Source organism: Megalops cyprinoides, chromosome 21, assembly GCF_013368585.1.
Source record: "Megalops cyprinoides isolate fMegCyp1 chromosome 21, fMegCyp1.pri, whole genome shotgun sequence".
NCBI classification, from domain to species: Eukaryota; Metazoa; Chordata; class Actinopteri; order Elopiformes; family Megalopidae; genus Megalops; species Megalops cyprinoides.
Genome location: NC_050603.1, coordinates 5,345,001 through 5,360,609, shown reverse-complemented (window position 1 = coordinate 5,360,609; position 15,609 = coordinate 5,345,001). Strand labels below are relative to the sequence as shown.

Genomic DNA, 15,609 nt, shown 5'->3' with positions numbered 1-15,609 from the left:
GAAATGCAGCTTATTATGGTTTCTCACGTCAACTCTCCTTCGAGCGACATCGGCACGGCAACACAAGGCAGAGACACCTCTTTTCTCGGTGACATCCCCTCTCCTGCCAACTTCCGCGTATCCGCGAACGTTCTGGGTGGGCGCAAACGGTGGCGGGCTGGTCGAAACGGGGGTGGACAGACACGCCAAGTTACGCGGGGCGTTCTCTGCGTCTTTTGTTCTCTCGGTTCGGAGCGGTTACGTCACGCATCCCGCAGTGGGTTGCAGCGTTTTTTTTTTCTTCAGGTTTCCCCAAAAACTCCTCCTGGAACAGCCCTTCACTCCCCACAGCCATACCATGATGCTCTCAGCCATTGCTCTCATTACCCCTCTGGGAGAAGGCTCGGAGGAAGTGGCTCTCTCTCCTCCGGCTCCATCTCTCCACCACCCCATGATCACTCGCTGAAGCAGCACAGACAGAGAGCGTTTCACTGCAGTGGTGCTTTGCTCTGAAGAAAAAAAAAAAAAAATCTAATGCTTGCGTCTGTCTGGAAACCAAACACTGGGAGTATTTATCCTGAAAATTCAAAATGATTGAAAAATGTAAATGAATGAAGATCTTGTAAATGAAATGATATTTATATTGCAGGACACATACAACAAGCATGGAGAGATATGTCTGTAGATATCCATGTCTATCTTTGTCAGTTTGTTTATTTCTATTTTTTTTTTTTTTTTTTTACAATGCCAGCATAAATGGTAAATTGCTCTTTGGAAGTCCTCCACAAGGTGTGGTTAAATACACCCCTAGATATTTTATTTAAAGATGCACAGTATATGTAAATTGCCATGGTGTTTTGTTAAACAGAACGTAACATTTTTTTTGTAACACAGGACTGTTTGTTCAGACTGATCGTGATAGTCAGCGACCTCCACAGAAAACAGGTCTGCATGCATACTTCTCTCTCAGTGCATTTCCCACAATGCATTTCTACAGTCATGTCCCATGTGAAGTCATCCCATCGACATGTGTTTAAAAGGGGTCAGAACACGACGACGACGTTAGCCATTGAGAGCTGCATTATTTGAAGTGAGATTATTCATGATCTGGGCTGTATGATCAGCTTCAGCTGTGCTCATGCTCTGTCATTCACCATGCATTCTTCTTTCTCCCAGTTCAGTCCGAGCGGAAGCCATGCCATTGACATCTCAAGTAGGGGCGGGGCTAGGGCAAAGGAGGTGTGGCCTTGGGATGAAACGGGGCGGGGACGAAAATACATGGGAGTGGCAAAGGAACGTGGCAGTAATCCATTCACAGATATTCTGTAGTCTGACCAGATATTTGGGTCTTGCTTTCCTTCCGTCCTCTCCACTTTGTTGTCGAGGAGGTTCTGGTTGGTAACAGGGGGTTCCGGTGCGGTCTGTATTGCTGTGCTAGCTATGGATGTTCCGTTCTGACGACACCCCTTCTTTAAGCCATTGAAACAAAACACTTTGTAACTTCTGTGTCCGAAGCTATATCGGAAACACACAGAGCTGACTGTCTTGTCCAAAATTAGAATATCTGTGATGAGGCCCTTCCCACTTTGTGCATGCACAGCAGTGACTCAGTGTATGGGTGAAATGGGAAGCTGATTTTGCCATGCCTTGCCTCACTCCCACTGTGACTCCATCGTTTCTGGGGGAGAGGTTACAGCCCCACCCTGGCCACACTTCTTTTCTCCATCCACTCTTAGTGCTGTGATTTAGGTCACAGTACACAGAGTGTGGGGGGGTGTGGTCATCTTGATGACCCCGCCCCTTTCCCGCCCCCACTGCCATCACACCTCATTCCCATTGGCTCTCTGTGCTGTGATATTGTTGCAGTGCATGGGCTGTGGGAGGAGTGGTCTCCGTGGAGCCTGTGCTCGGTCACGTGTGGGAGGGGCTCTCGGACCCGGACCCGGAGTTGCGTGGCACCTCAGTACGGAGGCAAGGCCTGTGGTGGGCCCGAGGTGCAGTCCAAACTCTGCAATATCGCGGTGTGCCCTGGTTAGTACCATGCCTCGCTCTCTCTCCATGGCTGTCTGTGCTGTCACGGCCCGTCTCTCTCTCTTTCTGTGTCTTTCTCTCTCTCTGTGTCTCTCTCTCGGGCCCTCTGTCTGTCTCATTCAGTCTTCACGTCTTCAGTCACCCTCCTTCGTTCCCCTGTTTTTTTTTTTTTTGTGATATCGATCCGAATTCGTTTTTTTTTTTTCTTCTGTTCGTCTCTGTCACATTTCAGCTGCTTGGTTACATTCCTGGGTTCAGCTATTTGCTTGCTAGGATGAGCAATAAATCATCTGGCAGCTATATTTCAGTCTACTATAAATTTAAATGTCCTTCCTTTCGAAACCTTTTAATGGGCTGTCATTCTGGTTAAGACGGGACTGAGAATCACTGTTATTTTAACTTAGCCGATGAGGTGCGGAGGGACATCCTGGACAATCGGGATCAGCAGGTCTGATGGACAGTGATTACAGCCTGTCAAATCACATTGCTTCCGTTTAGTCAAGAATCGTTTCGGTTTCAGTGCCATGTCCCACTCCCACCATGGAAATCTTTCCGTCCAACCTCAACACATGTGTCCGTCTACGTTTAAATCTCACCGTGCAAATTCAGCTCTGTCTCTCTCCAAATATTAAAATTTCATGATTTGAAGAGGGCCCACCCCTCGCCAGATATTCAGATCAAACCTTACTAACCATCAAATTTGATTCATCAAGCAATTAAGTTTCACTTCTTAAGCATACTCCAGTTATAAACAGAGCAGTCTCTAACAAAATCACTCCCTTTTAATTGCTGCAACATCCCGTGAAATGAGAGTACAGTGGCATCCTTAGAACTTGTGACAGCCTTATTACCAGGCCTGTGAAACAGTCTCATCTTCTTCCCTAACACAACCAACAGTTCACTCATTCATGTCGCATTTACATTCTGTTGGATCAAACCATCCTCCACGGTGTGCGGGGGCCGATTGACTTTTTTTTTTTTTTGTCAAGGCATTTTGTTAAAGGCCTAATCTCTGTGATAGGCCTATTGTGCGTCACACCGTTTGATTTTAGTCTCACTCGCAGAGTCTTTAGCGATGGACGAGCGGCCCCTGATGATACCGGTTTGGGTAATGACGGATGTGCTGCGCATTATCCCCCCCTCCCCAATAGATGGTGTGGAAATCAAATCTCGCACCGCGGTGCGAATCCAGGGGAAAGCTTGAAGCCTTGTTAAAGTTGGGATCACATTGATCGGATTTATTGATTTTTGTGAATGGTGGATTTCAGCTGGGGGAGGCGTTGTCGCTTGACATTGGCAGCTCTGCAGAAGAGCAAGAAAACAGGCTTAAAAATGTACAGACTCGGTGCTAGTATCAGGGCCGTGTTACCACCGGGAGGTTTTTTTTCCCCTGAATCCCTCAGCACTTCTGTATGTTTATCTCTGTGTGTATATCTGTCCTCCTTTAATCTCAAATTAATTGTTTGTTTTTTGGGTTTACCTCTTTATATATTTATGGTTAGGTTTGCCCTCTTCTGTTTCTGCGCTCATCAATCGTATCTATATTCTCTCTGTGTGAATGTAGCTGTCCATCTTTTGATCTCAGGCTCTGACTGCACGCTGTCTCCATCTCCCCGGTATCTCCTGTTAATAATTAATCACAAAACAGTTTCAATGACTCATCATCTTGGCTCCGGTAATAATTAATATATTTAACGAAGAGGAATGTTTTTTTTACTTCTAAAAAAAAGAGAGAGTTAATATTTAAATAAAACAAAATGAAAAATATCCCAGCATGCAACTGTTTGGACCCTTGCTGAGATGCATCATATTTCCTCAGACATAAGAAAATATTTTGACGGCTGTCGGATACCACATCCCGGCTGGTTTCCAAGGTGGTCGTGATGCGGTGTTAAAACCAAGGGAAAATGTCTGGTCTCTGTGGGCCCAGTCATTGCCACTGTCTGATAGGCTGCGAGAACCTAGATTTTGAGAAGACAGGGGATTGGTGGGTGAAGGCTGGGTATTTCAGCACAGCAGGGAGAGAAGCTGCAGGAAGCCAGAGAGAGACAGAGAGCATAAGAAAAAAAAAGTCAGAAAGAGAGAGAGACAGAGGAGAGAGAGAGAGGGAGAGTCAGATAGAGAGAGACAGAGGGAGAGAGAAAGAGAGACACACAGTGAGGGAGAGGGAAAGAGAGACAGAGAGAGAGAGAGAAAGGGAGAGAGGGAGAGAGAGACACAGAGAGAGAGAGAGAGAGAGAGGGAGAGAAATACATTGCCGTTGCAGAAAACGCAGAGCACATTGTGACTAGATGAGTCGTGGCAGGGAAAGCATTTGAGAATATTGTTTCTCCTGTTCTGCTGTCATGCTATCATTGTGTGTATTTTTAAACTAAATGGTTGCAAAGGAGGGGGAATAAGGGGGGATAAGAAATAAAGGAAACTTCCAAGGGAACCGTATAAGGCAATATTAAGAGGCCATGTGCAAGCTGCTCTTTATGTCATATGCTTCAGGTGCATATCTCTCAGGCGTTGTTTCATCCCCACGGTCGTGGATGCACAACGTATGCACAGCACATGGGCTGCAAGCCTTAGTAATGACATAAGAAAGACATTGCAATGTGTTGTCAAGTAAAATTTTTAGAGAGCATCTTTGGTTAAAAACCAGAGGCAAGGATATTTGAGGTCAGATGAGTTATTGTGAAATATGCTTGAAAAGTATGAATAACTTCATTTTAATTGAACACTTACGCCGCTCAATGGATTCCAAAGTCTGGGGGTCCGGGTGAATGATTTCAGAAATTATTAACATAATAATTATTGAAACCATCACATCAGCACAAATGATTTCTGTTATAATTACAATAATTTGGTAATGGCATCGCCGGGGATGAAAAACACCATTCGTTACAGAATTCTTGAAGAGGAAAGAGCCCGTGAAGCAGAAACTGAGATTTATTAAGGTAACAACCCCCCTCCGCCATTTTATGTTTGTGATGATTATTACCATTACTAAAAGAAAAAAAAAAACGGTATTGCACTTATTGTGATAATTGTCCTCTTAAGGACTTGTGTGTTCTGGTATGAAGAACTCATTCATTCTGAAACCTGAGCCCAAGCCTGCATGGTGTCTGCTCCGAAGCACAGCGACGGTGTCAAACAGCCGATGGACGAGCACCCTCGAGCGCGTCTGAGTAGATTGCCGCTGGATTTGTGGCCTGACGCGTCACACTCGGGAGAGCTTCCGAAGCGCAGGAAGAACATAGCTGGAGTATGATTGACTATGATACCTAAAGGGATGGAATCTAGAGGGAGGGAAAAAAAAAAACAGCCCGGGGATTTTCCAGCCAAAGCAATCAATAGGACAGCTATAGGGGTCCTTTCTCTCCCTCTCCATCTCGGGTAATTGTTCCAGGCACCGCTGTAGAAGTGCTTCAGAAGGTTGCGGCGTTCTGTTTGACGTGAATTACACATCTCTATTTAATGTGGCGTGCGGTAGCAGGGTGGGTACCTGGTGTTCTAGAATCACAGCAGCCTCTTTCGAAGACGCAGAAGTACGCTACCGCAGGGGGTGAATTTGATCTGAAATTGAAGATTGGTGGGTTTTGATTGAGGGCAATTCAGAATAGGTGCTGCGCTGTTTCACATGTTTGCCCCGTGCTTTTAACGGATGGGGGCTAATCTGGTAATTTTGTGTCTGTGGGAGTTTGGAGTTCTTTTCTCTCAGAGCGTACGCGTAAAAGAAGGCCCGGAAAAAGAAGCAAAGAGACAAAGTGATTTGACCGCAAAACCGAGGGAGGAATAGGGCAAGCAGTTTGTGTGAATAAACCTGAACAAGGTCAGGTCAACAGGTGTCATGATGCCTTTTCTAAGTGACATGAATATACATGTCTCCTAAAATGAAGAAGTGGCACTCTTACGCCTGTGAAATGAGTGTCAGAAATGTGAACACTGCAGAGCCTTTGTGTTGCTACCTGATGGAGGTGTGAGAGTGAGTGTGTGTGTGCGCACGTGTGTGTGTCTCTGCATCTGTCTGTGTGCATCAGCACATGTTTCTGTGTTTAGTTTTGCTTCTGCGTGACGGCGTATGGCTGTGTCTTGTGCGTCTGTGTCTGTGTTTCTGTTTCACCGGTTCACGGTCCGATTTGCTCCTGCTTTGTCTCAAAGTGTAAAAAATCACATGACCCAGATATGTCTCGTTGTAGAGGTCAGATTTCCCTGTTGTGTTCAACGACCACGTTTCCATTTTTAATGCTGTCCTATTCACAATACCTCACACATAGTGCTGTTGAGTATGGTGTGGGGGGGTATCAATGGATACAAAACTGAGCATTCTGGAATGGGCATTACATTGTACAGTAGGGGTGGCAGTGTAGCATAGTGGTAAGGAGCAGGGCTCGTATCTGAAAGGTTGCTAGTTTGATTCCTCTCTGGGGCGCTGCTGTTGTACCTCTTAACCCACAATTGCCTCAGTATATATCCCGCTGTATAAATGGATAGCATGTAAAAATTGTAACCCTTGTAAGTTGCTCTGGAGAAGAACAGCTGCTAAATGATGTAATGTAAACATAATGTACAGTACACACCTAACACTTCTGAACACTCTCACTGACCCATGAAAACCCATTCAAGTTCAGGTGACTCAATCAGCTTGTATACGGTACATGACACAGAGGAAAAGGGTAATGCAAGTGCATGGATTTATATGTAACTTTGTATTTGTATGTAATAAACAAATAAATCTGTTTATTTGATATTGTGTGTGCAGCTCTAAGAGGAAAATCTGGTCACCCATGAGATGGTGTGAGCAGTTTTTGCAGTGTAAACACGGTCATTACAAATTTAGTCCCTCTACCCTGTGAAAATATCACAGAACCCCTGTACAGATTAGTTACAGCACAGTGTAACTGCATTAAGGGCGGAAATTGGTTTTAAGTTTAGTGCTGAAGTTTGGCTGTTTCAGATAATTGAGTAATAATTGAGTTAATATGAAATAAGAGAGTGATTGCTCACGCGGAAAAGGCGCTAAAGACTACCCACTTAATGTTAAGTGTACCGGAATGTGACTAAATGTTGTGTGTGGTGAATGGGGGGGAACGTTTCTGTGTGTATGTGTGTTCTGTCATCCTGTAGGGTTCACTAACTCATATTAAAAGCATACCTGACGGAATCGCACCTCAGCTGAAGGTGTGATCTGACAGCTGCCATTTCTCCTGCAAGCTCATCATCTGTGCAGTTTATGCATATGGGTGCGTGTGCGTGTGTCTGTGTGTGTGTGTGTGTTTATGCACAAGCTCATATAAACATAAACACATATATATAAATAATTGGTCGGTGGTTTTATGAGTGATGAGGATGCCACACAGCTCCAAGTGTTGATAATCTCATGATGGCCACGTCCGGAGAGGAAGCATTTTTCAGCGTTCTTACAGTCCACGGTGCTGAAAAAAGATTAGTTACATTTGTCATACTTAAGCCTTACAGCAACGGTGCTTAACCCGGGTTCCGGGGGAATGCAGTGTCTGCAGGTTGCCTAAGGGCTAGGTAGATAAAAAAAGAACTGCAGAGGGCTCCCGAGTGACTGTCTGAGCAGACCCTATCTCCAATCACTGCACCTACAGCCCAGGTATCGCTAGTTATCGGGTATTAGAGTCTGTCTCTCTGCACTGGGTCATTAGCCAGCTATCGGGCTGTCGAGAGGGAGGCGGGGTGTGGGGGTGGGGGTCGTCCAATCAACAAAAGTGTTCCTGTAGAGCAACTTGTGACTTGCGACATGTAAAACAGCCATCTTGTCGTCTTGAAGGAACCTTTATCTTTTGTCTTAATAAACCTAAAACTGAGAGCTTTATTAACCCAGAACTGTTATTTTCATGATTTTAATGAATATGTCCTTGAACAGAAATGTGACATTGAAGAGGCTGGGAAAAAAAAGTTTCACATATCTCAAATCAATCAACCTGACCCTCTGTGGTTCAGAATATTTATCAGGCTAATTATAACCTAAAATAAGACTTTTTCCACTTAACGGACTTAATTTTGAATAACAGCTGTCTGAGCACTCTAACTCCTCTGACTGCTGAAAGTCCAAAAATTCTTTGAATAGTCAGAACAGATCAGCTGTATGCATGTTCATTACATGTCCTACAGTAAAAACATATTATACAATTTTATTAATGACAGCCATTAAAATAGTTCTGAATAATTCTGTTCAACATTCAGTATTTAAGTAAGTAATTTTCTTCAGTGTTGTATATTTCAGCTGTAGTGGCACATTGATTAATATATGAAAAAACTGTCTTCAGTCAGTAATTCTTTTAAAATAATGTCAAGTTTTAATTTTTTTCTTAATAAATTTGTGAAAAGTTAAGAAATCCTATTAATAAAGTTCCTATCATCCATCTCATAAATATGACCTTGTTTCTGATTTTTAATTCTGTTAATTCTAAAGTTTATATGTCCAACAAAAAAATTCCCCATTAATTCCTTCATGGAAGGTTTTGTGACCTTTGAATTTTTTGTGTGGTCGTGTTTTTTTAGCAGGAATTTAATAACAGAAAGATATGCACGATCATGTTGACGTCCCCTGTGCGTTAAAAAAAGGGTTACACCCTCTGAAAGAATGCAAGAATGCTAGACCCTCTGAAAGAATGCTCTGTGTGAAAGAGAAGACTAAGACCAGCTGGGCTGCGGCCCTTGGGCACCTGTGTCAAGTGTGTCTGCCTCCTGTCACTGCCCATGCCTGGGATGACAAACGTGGTTAGAGTCAAAAAGGTTATGCATGTGTCTGGATCCCAGTAATACTTCAGCTTGCTTAAGTCACCTTACAGCTGGTGCACCATCCCCCCCCCCCCCCCCCACCACCACCACCCCCACCACCACCTGGGAACCGAACACGCAACATTCCGGTTTGTCATCAGAAGTGTGACAGTGATCATACTCCTTACCAGCCTGTGAGCTTCAGAGAAGCTTTAATTACCCTCTGGGTCTCTAATTAAAATGCTGTCTCCCCATTACTATGATCCTTATTGAACTGAAGGAACCCACGCTGGAGTGAAATAAACTGCCGATGAAGGGCACCAAGGCCTTAAAAAACAGTCATTTAGTGTACAATTATCTTTTAACATGGAAATCTAAGCGGACCTTGAAATGAGTTGAAAACTGGATGGGGGAAAAAAAAAATAGTAAACAGGCTTTCTGTGTTTCCGGAACTGCCAGAGAGGTTTTTATTTTTTTTTTGTATTACTTTTTTTAATGTTTTTTTTTAAGGCAGCTTAACCCTACTGACAAATGGCTGCTTGACCACATTAATTGGCCTGATGTATACGATTACAGTTGAAACGACTGTGATTAGTTCATGATTAGACATCCCTATTTTTGATTTTATCTTATCGCTTTGATCTGGTCTGTGTGCACATTTGCAAGGTGGGGGGTCAGCCAGTGCGGGTGCCCCAGCCAGTTGAGTCTGAGTGCATTAGTGCCTGTCCCCACTCCTACCCCGTCAGCGCCAAACATTTTAATATTCCTCCACCTCCAGGGCCAATATCTATAATCTAAAGTTTCACTTTGGAAAATCTGATCCTACTAGCAGCACATCAAAGACGCAGTATCAATAATGAGACTGTTAGAAAATCCCCTCCAGTCGTAGGTCATCAGTACATACAGTTTCTCTGTCTCTGTCTGTGTCTCACTTGGTGCATGAATGATGCGGCGTTGTTTTCGTGGCGGGGTGGGAGGGGAGGGGAATGTGTCAGCGATGTTTTTTGAGGGCAATGTTCTCATCCCAGAATCCTCTTCCTGTTTACCTGTCCCTTTTTTTCCCTCCTTCTGTTCATGTGTTTTTTGTTTTTTTTTCGCCCTGAGCCAAAAGTTCCTCTTCAGGGCTCCAATACCTGAGAAGTTCTGCTTCTCTGCCTGCATCTCCACGTACACCACCCCTCTCTCCCCTCACACCACCCCCCCCACCCCCCGCATGCCCCTCCCCCCTCCCCAAAATCCTGTCAGTGCAACCAGGCACCCCACGGTGCTGGTGCCTCTCACACAGCTGATGCAATCAGGCCAATTAGCTGATAATTCAGACTAATAGACAGTTGAGTCTTCAGTCCCTGTATGATTTATTACAACAGAGACAAAGCACCGTCACACCGTCTTTTTTTATTAATTCACCCCTCATGTTTTACTCAACAGGTCATGGTTTTTCCCCCATAACTTTCTTTAATTCTTACATTTGACAAACACTCAGTGATCAGGGCTCCTTAATATTTGCGTCACGTGTTTGGTATCTGTACAGCACATTTCAAAATGACAAGGTGCGCGTCTGATGGTCACCAGAGGTTAGTGGCTGGTTTGGTTTAGCTGATGATTTCAATATTTGGCTGAATTGAACTAATTCTTGTTTTCTGTACCATCCTTCAAAAAATTCAGCTTTGCATAACATTTGGAGTGCATTATGAGGAATAGCTGATGGTAACGAGAATATCAGAAATGCCAGTGACAGATAAATTGACAGATAAATTCCTGTTTCCAATATGTTCTAGAGTTTAAAAAAATCAGGTCAGGGATCCTCCATGATAGATGTGTGGTGGGCTGGGGTTCTGCTGAACTAGCAGAATTCTGGCCCGGTACATAACAGACAGGGGCAAGGCACTAATGAACAGTCAGGGTCCATCAGAACCAGTTGATGAGGACCCAGGAGGCCCCGTTTCAAAGGCTTTGAGCAAGGAAAAAAAAGTTCCAAAGTGCTGCTTCACCCCCATGTGGGCTTAGCAGTAGCAGTAGAAGCCCTAGACTGTCTGGGATTCATGCATGGACTGTTTTAATCTCTGACTGTCAGAACACACTAACGCAATGAATTAAAGAATCAGCATTCTATTTTAAGGTTAAGGTAATTTTTTATTTCTTTCTCATGTGTTATTTATTTAAGCTTGTACTTTAACAAACCACAGAGGACCGTGAAGCCCTTGGAAACGCTTTATTGACGTATTAGCCGGAATTACCGTGTAATTGCAGGCATTTATTTCGTCTGGCTTTTCAGGATGTCGGAGGGTGCATTGGGAATGGGGCGCGTGGTGTGGTCCAGAGCACAGCGTAGCATCTTTCCCCCGCCCCGAGAGACCAGGGTGTGTCATAATTACTCAAAGCGGTGCATCGCAACTTTCTCTTAGGAGCCTTCGTGGGGACATAAAAACAGGATGTACCTGACAGAGATCTCCACAGCAGGCCTGTCTCTCCCTGTTCTCCCGCCCTGGGTGAGACAGAGGTTCACTCTGCATGACCTCACAGGGGAGAAGCGCAATCAGTATTTCAAAAAGGCCATGTGACATGCACTACAGCACAGTAAACAGTACTGCCTTTACCCCGATGTGGCACGGTGTTAACAGGTTAGCTGGATCAAATCCCAGGTGGGGCACTGCTGTTATGTCCTTGAGCAACATGCTTAACCAAATTGACTCTGCACAATGTCCAACACTATGAATGGATATCTGAGTCATGTAAGGTACTCTAGGTAAGGGGAGTCTGTTTAACAAGTAAACAGTGCAACAATGTAATGTCGCCCCCCCGATTTTGGGAGACGAACGTGCGAGATTATTTTTCCTTTAAGAAAAGTAATCACGATACTTGCCTGATTATCCCTGAGAGCGCATGCTGACACTTGGCTGGGAGTGTGAGTTTTTGAGCGGCCCCGATGAGTTATGTTCTCTCTCTCTCTCTGTCAACGTTTACAATGCCAGGTATCACAGAGTTTAAAAAGCAATCCCTGATAATCTCCTCCATCTTATCGAGCCCCTGCTGCAACTCTCGTTAGTGTCTGAATTCCAGCGAGGGCCCGGCCCATGTGGAATTCAATACCGGGATAATGACTTCTCTGAGAAGTCAATAGAGGTTGTAGGAGAAAAGAGGGGTTTGAAACACCCATACACTGACATAAAAGCTGTGATATCCACCTGACGTGCGTCCACCGAGTGCAAGCACCCAGCCAGCAGCGTATGATTTAATGTATGTTAGGGACTGGGCATGTTTTACTGTGTCGTACTGTGCAGATTAACTGATCTGAATGGATTGTAGGATCAGCAGAAGTGAATGGGATGAGACAATTGGACGATGATAGGATTGGTGAATCTACACAGTTTTCCGCACAGTAAAACATCTGACACCAATGACGCAGCCTGAGTCTTAACCTGCTGCTGCATAATTTTGCCATCAGTTGGTCATCGTGAGGCTATACTGACATGAGCCAATCCGGAAGTTGCAGGTTCTCGGGATTGGCTGTCATTGGCTGTTTCAATACTTCACTCCTGTGGTCTCGTTAAAGCCTCAGTAAAGGAGAAGCAGGCAAGCACTGAATATATACTGTGTCCCACTGCTGTCAGACTCATGGTCTTGTAGCTGGAAGCTTTAGTCGTCCAACTCAACACCTACTACATCTCTGAATGAGACCTGACGCAGACATGGTGCGTGTGTGCGTGTGTGCGCATGCGTGTGTACATGCGTGCGTGTTAAAATGCCTTTCTCCTCTTCACTACTTCCACTTACCCTGCACCTTCACCCCCCCTTTCTGTCTGGCCCAATCACTCCGATACATTCCACTCTTTCACCCCTCCGCCTCCCTGCTCCCTCTGTTCTGTCCCTTTCTCCATCTCTCTGTATCCCCACCTTCACCCTGCCCATCCCTCTCTCTCTCTCTCTCCATCTCCCCCGTCTCTCTTTCTCCGCCTCTCTCTCCCTATCTCCCTCTCTCTCCCTCTGTCTCTCTCCCTATCTCTCTCTCTCTCTCTCTCCACCTCTCTGTCTGTCTCTCGCCCCATCTCTCCCCCCATCTCTCTCTCTCTTTCTCTTTGTTTCTCCCTCTCTGTCTGTCTGTCTCTCGCCCCATCTCTCTCCCCCATCTCTCTCTCTCTCTTTCTCTCTCTCTGTCTCTGTCTCTGTCTCTACCTTTCTGTCTCTCCCCCCATCCCCCCCCTTTCTCTCTCTCTCCCTCTCTCCCCCCCTCCCTCTCTCTCAGTGGAGGGACAGTGGTTGGACTGGGCTCCCTGGTCTCGGTGTTCGGTCACCTGCTCCACCGGCACACAGCAGCGTAAAAGGAGATGCAGCGTGTCGGTCCACGGCTGGGCCGAGTGCAAGGGCCCCCACGCCGAAACGCGAGAATGCAGCAACCCAGACTGCGGTGGTAAGTCCCGGGGGCCACGCCCCATCACGCCCCGCCACGCCCCGTCACACCCCACCTGTGCCATGCCGCACCCTGCAATGCCCCTCCTAGACTAGACTGCAGAGAGTGGCAATGCTGACAGAAATGTGTGTGTGTGTGTGTGTGTGTGTGTGCATGTGTGTGTGTGATCACACTCACTGGTCTGATACTGTTACTCAACTTAAAATTTAAATTGAATGGATACACTTACGTTCTATTGTGCTGGAAGTCACTCTGGATAAGTGCGTTTGCTAAGTGCATGTAATGTAATGTAATGTGTGCATGTGTGTGTGTGTGTGTGCTTCTGTGCATGTATGTGTGTATATGTGTTTCTGTGTGCGTGCTTGTGTGTGTGTGTCAAGTAAGTCTTCACAGTTTCAATCATAGATTTTCCAGTGAGATTCTTATTTTGGAACATTTTTGCCAAGGACAAATTATTATTATACAGATTATTATTAGTATTAATGTAGATGTAGATGTGGCCACACACAGACACACAGTCTCTCTTTCTCACTTCCTCCTTACCTAGCGGACACACACACAAGGACACACACGCCACCGTGCACATGCACCTTTATATTGTCCCCTGCTGTACCTCGCAGTTACCTGGATTATCTCTGCACGCTATGTCACGCCGCTCAGGGTGCCGTGCTGAGATTTGAAGGGCGTCTGTTTTTTTTTTTTTTTTGGTATTTTCTCAACACAAACCTCCTTTGGGCTTAATTGGGACCTGTGGCTGCCTACCCCTGACCGCAGCTAGCGGACTGTGACCTATTAAAACACAAACTCGCTGCTGGGCTTGCAGTTACCAACCCACTTACCCTCCAGCTGTCAGACATCTGGGTCCAGAGATCACAGCCAATGCAAATTTGCCAAAGGATGAATTTCCGCCCCGTGAAAGAGCCTCTGTACCTGAATTTAGACTAGACTGAGCCGTTTTTGCCTGGTTTCTTCCTCGTGCACAGTAAAACAAATCCGCGGCTTGATTTAAATTAACCACTGCTGGAACGCACACGGGGTGAAGCCGCTGAAAGTTTGGAAGCGAATGCTGCAGCCATTAAGTGGAAATGCGGTGATGTTTTAGTTTGGGAAATTTAAATCATTGTGTCTGCATCTGCGTCTGTGTGTGTGTGTGTGTGTGTGTGTGTGTGTGTGCGCTCATGTGTGTGTGTGTGTGCGCGTGTGTGTGCGTGTGTGTGTGCGTCTGTAAGTGAGTGTGTGAGTGAGTGTGTGAGTGAGTGTGTGTGTGTGTGTGTGTGTTTGTGTGTGCGTGTGCGCGTGCGCTCGTGTGTGAGTGTGTCTGTGTGAGAGAGAATTTGATTGGCTGTCAGCCACAACGCTTCTGCCTTTAGATGGCAGTCAGACTGGCTTTAAAATAGTTATTTCTGTTTGTGTTCCCAAGGTGCCGATGTCACAATGTCTTTGACTAAATTTAGCAGCAAACCAACCGACACATACGTGTTCATAATCCCCGTGAAGGCGGGAAGAAACCTGCTACTGTTACTGTATGCCAGGTGACATGAGTTGTTTTCCAGCAGTGCTGGCTATTCCCTGTGCATCCCTGTTTCATCTCTGTGAGGATAAGTGAGGTATCATTGTGTGTGTGAATGGCTTCCCTCCTGAGCTTGTTAAGCCCAGGAAAGCTTTTTCCCAAATGTGTGAGGAAATGAATAGCTGTGAGGAAGGTCTTTGTTCATGATCTGTCCAGCAGTATCCACACTGCTGCCTTGCTGATGGCTCTTTTCATTTTCATATTCTTTTTTTTTTTTCTTTTCCTTTACTCCTTACGTTTTTCTCTTTTTTCCTTTATACTTTCTCTATCTCTCCACCCGCCCTTTCCTTATTATTATCTGGCGTCCACATCTTTCTACTTTCTACTTATCCCCTATGACCGTAACTTTCCATCTTCCTGTACCCCTCTTCTCTCCTCCATTTGCCCTCCCTCTTCCCCCGGCGCTCTGTCTTTTCCTCCATCTCCCCCCCCCCGCCCCCCCGCCGTCCCCGGTTCCCCTTCTCCAGGTGACGGGAAGTGGGGCCCCTGGAACCACTGGAGTCTGTGTTCGAAGACCTGCGACTCTGGCTGGCAGCGGAGGTTCCGCATGTGCCAGGGCACCGGCATCCAGGGCTACCCCTGCGACGGCTCGGGAGAGGAGGTGCGCACCTGCAACGACAAAAAGTGCCCAGGTGAGTGCGTGCAGCTTAGTGCAGGCGCGCGTGCTTGTGTTCGTCATGGAGGGAGGTGGTGTGCTGAAATGAGTAAAACGGTGTGTGTTTGTGTGTCTGTGTCTCTGTGTCTGTGTGTGCGTATGTGCATGTACAAGTGTTTGTGTATGTGTGTGTGTGTGTGTGCGTGTGTACATGCATGTGTGTGTGTGTGTGTGTTTGTATGTGTGTGTGTGTGTGCGCGTATGTGCATGTGCAAGTGTTTGTGTATGTGT

The 15,609-nt window shown here is 45.8% G+C and overlaps 1 protein-coding gene across 6 annotated transcripts in view; it reads left to right on the top strand.

The window, feature by feature from the left end:
• The window catches only part of adgrb2 (adhesion G protein-coupled receptor B2), a 249,326-nt gene that overhangs the window by 117,700 nt on the left and 116,017 nt on the right, over nt 1–15,609 (top strand). For all 6 annotated transcript variants that reach the window (XR_005004465.1, XM_036515960.1, XM_036515957.1 and 3 more), the window contains exons 5-7: nt 1,846–2,010; nt 12,989–13,153; nt 15,191–15,355. Coding sequence is in view for 5 of the 6 variants with exons in the window: in XM_036515960.1 (XP_036371853.1) it covers nt 1,846–2,010; nt 12,989–13,153; nt 15,191–15,355 (495 nt within the window). In the remaining variant the exon portion in view is untranslated. The remainder of the gene's footprint in view (nt 1–1,845; nt 2,011–12,988; nt 13,154–15,190; nt 15,356–15,609) is intronic.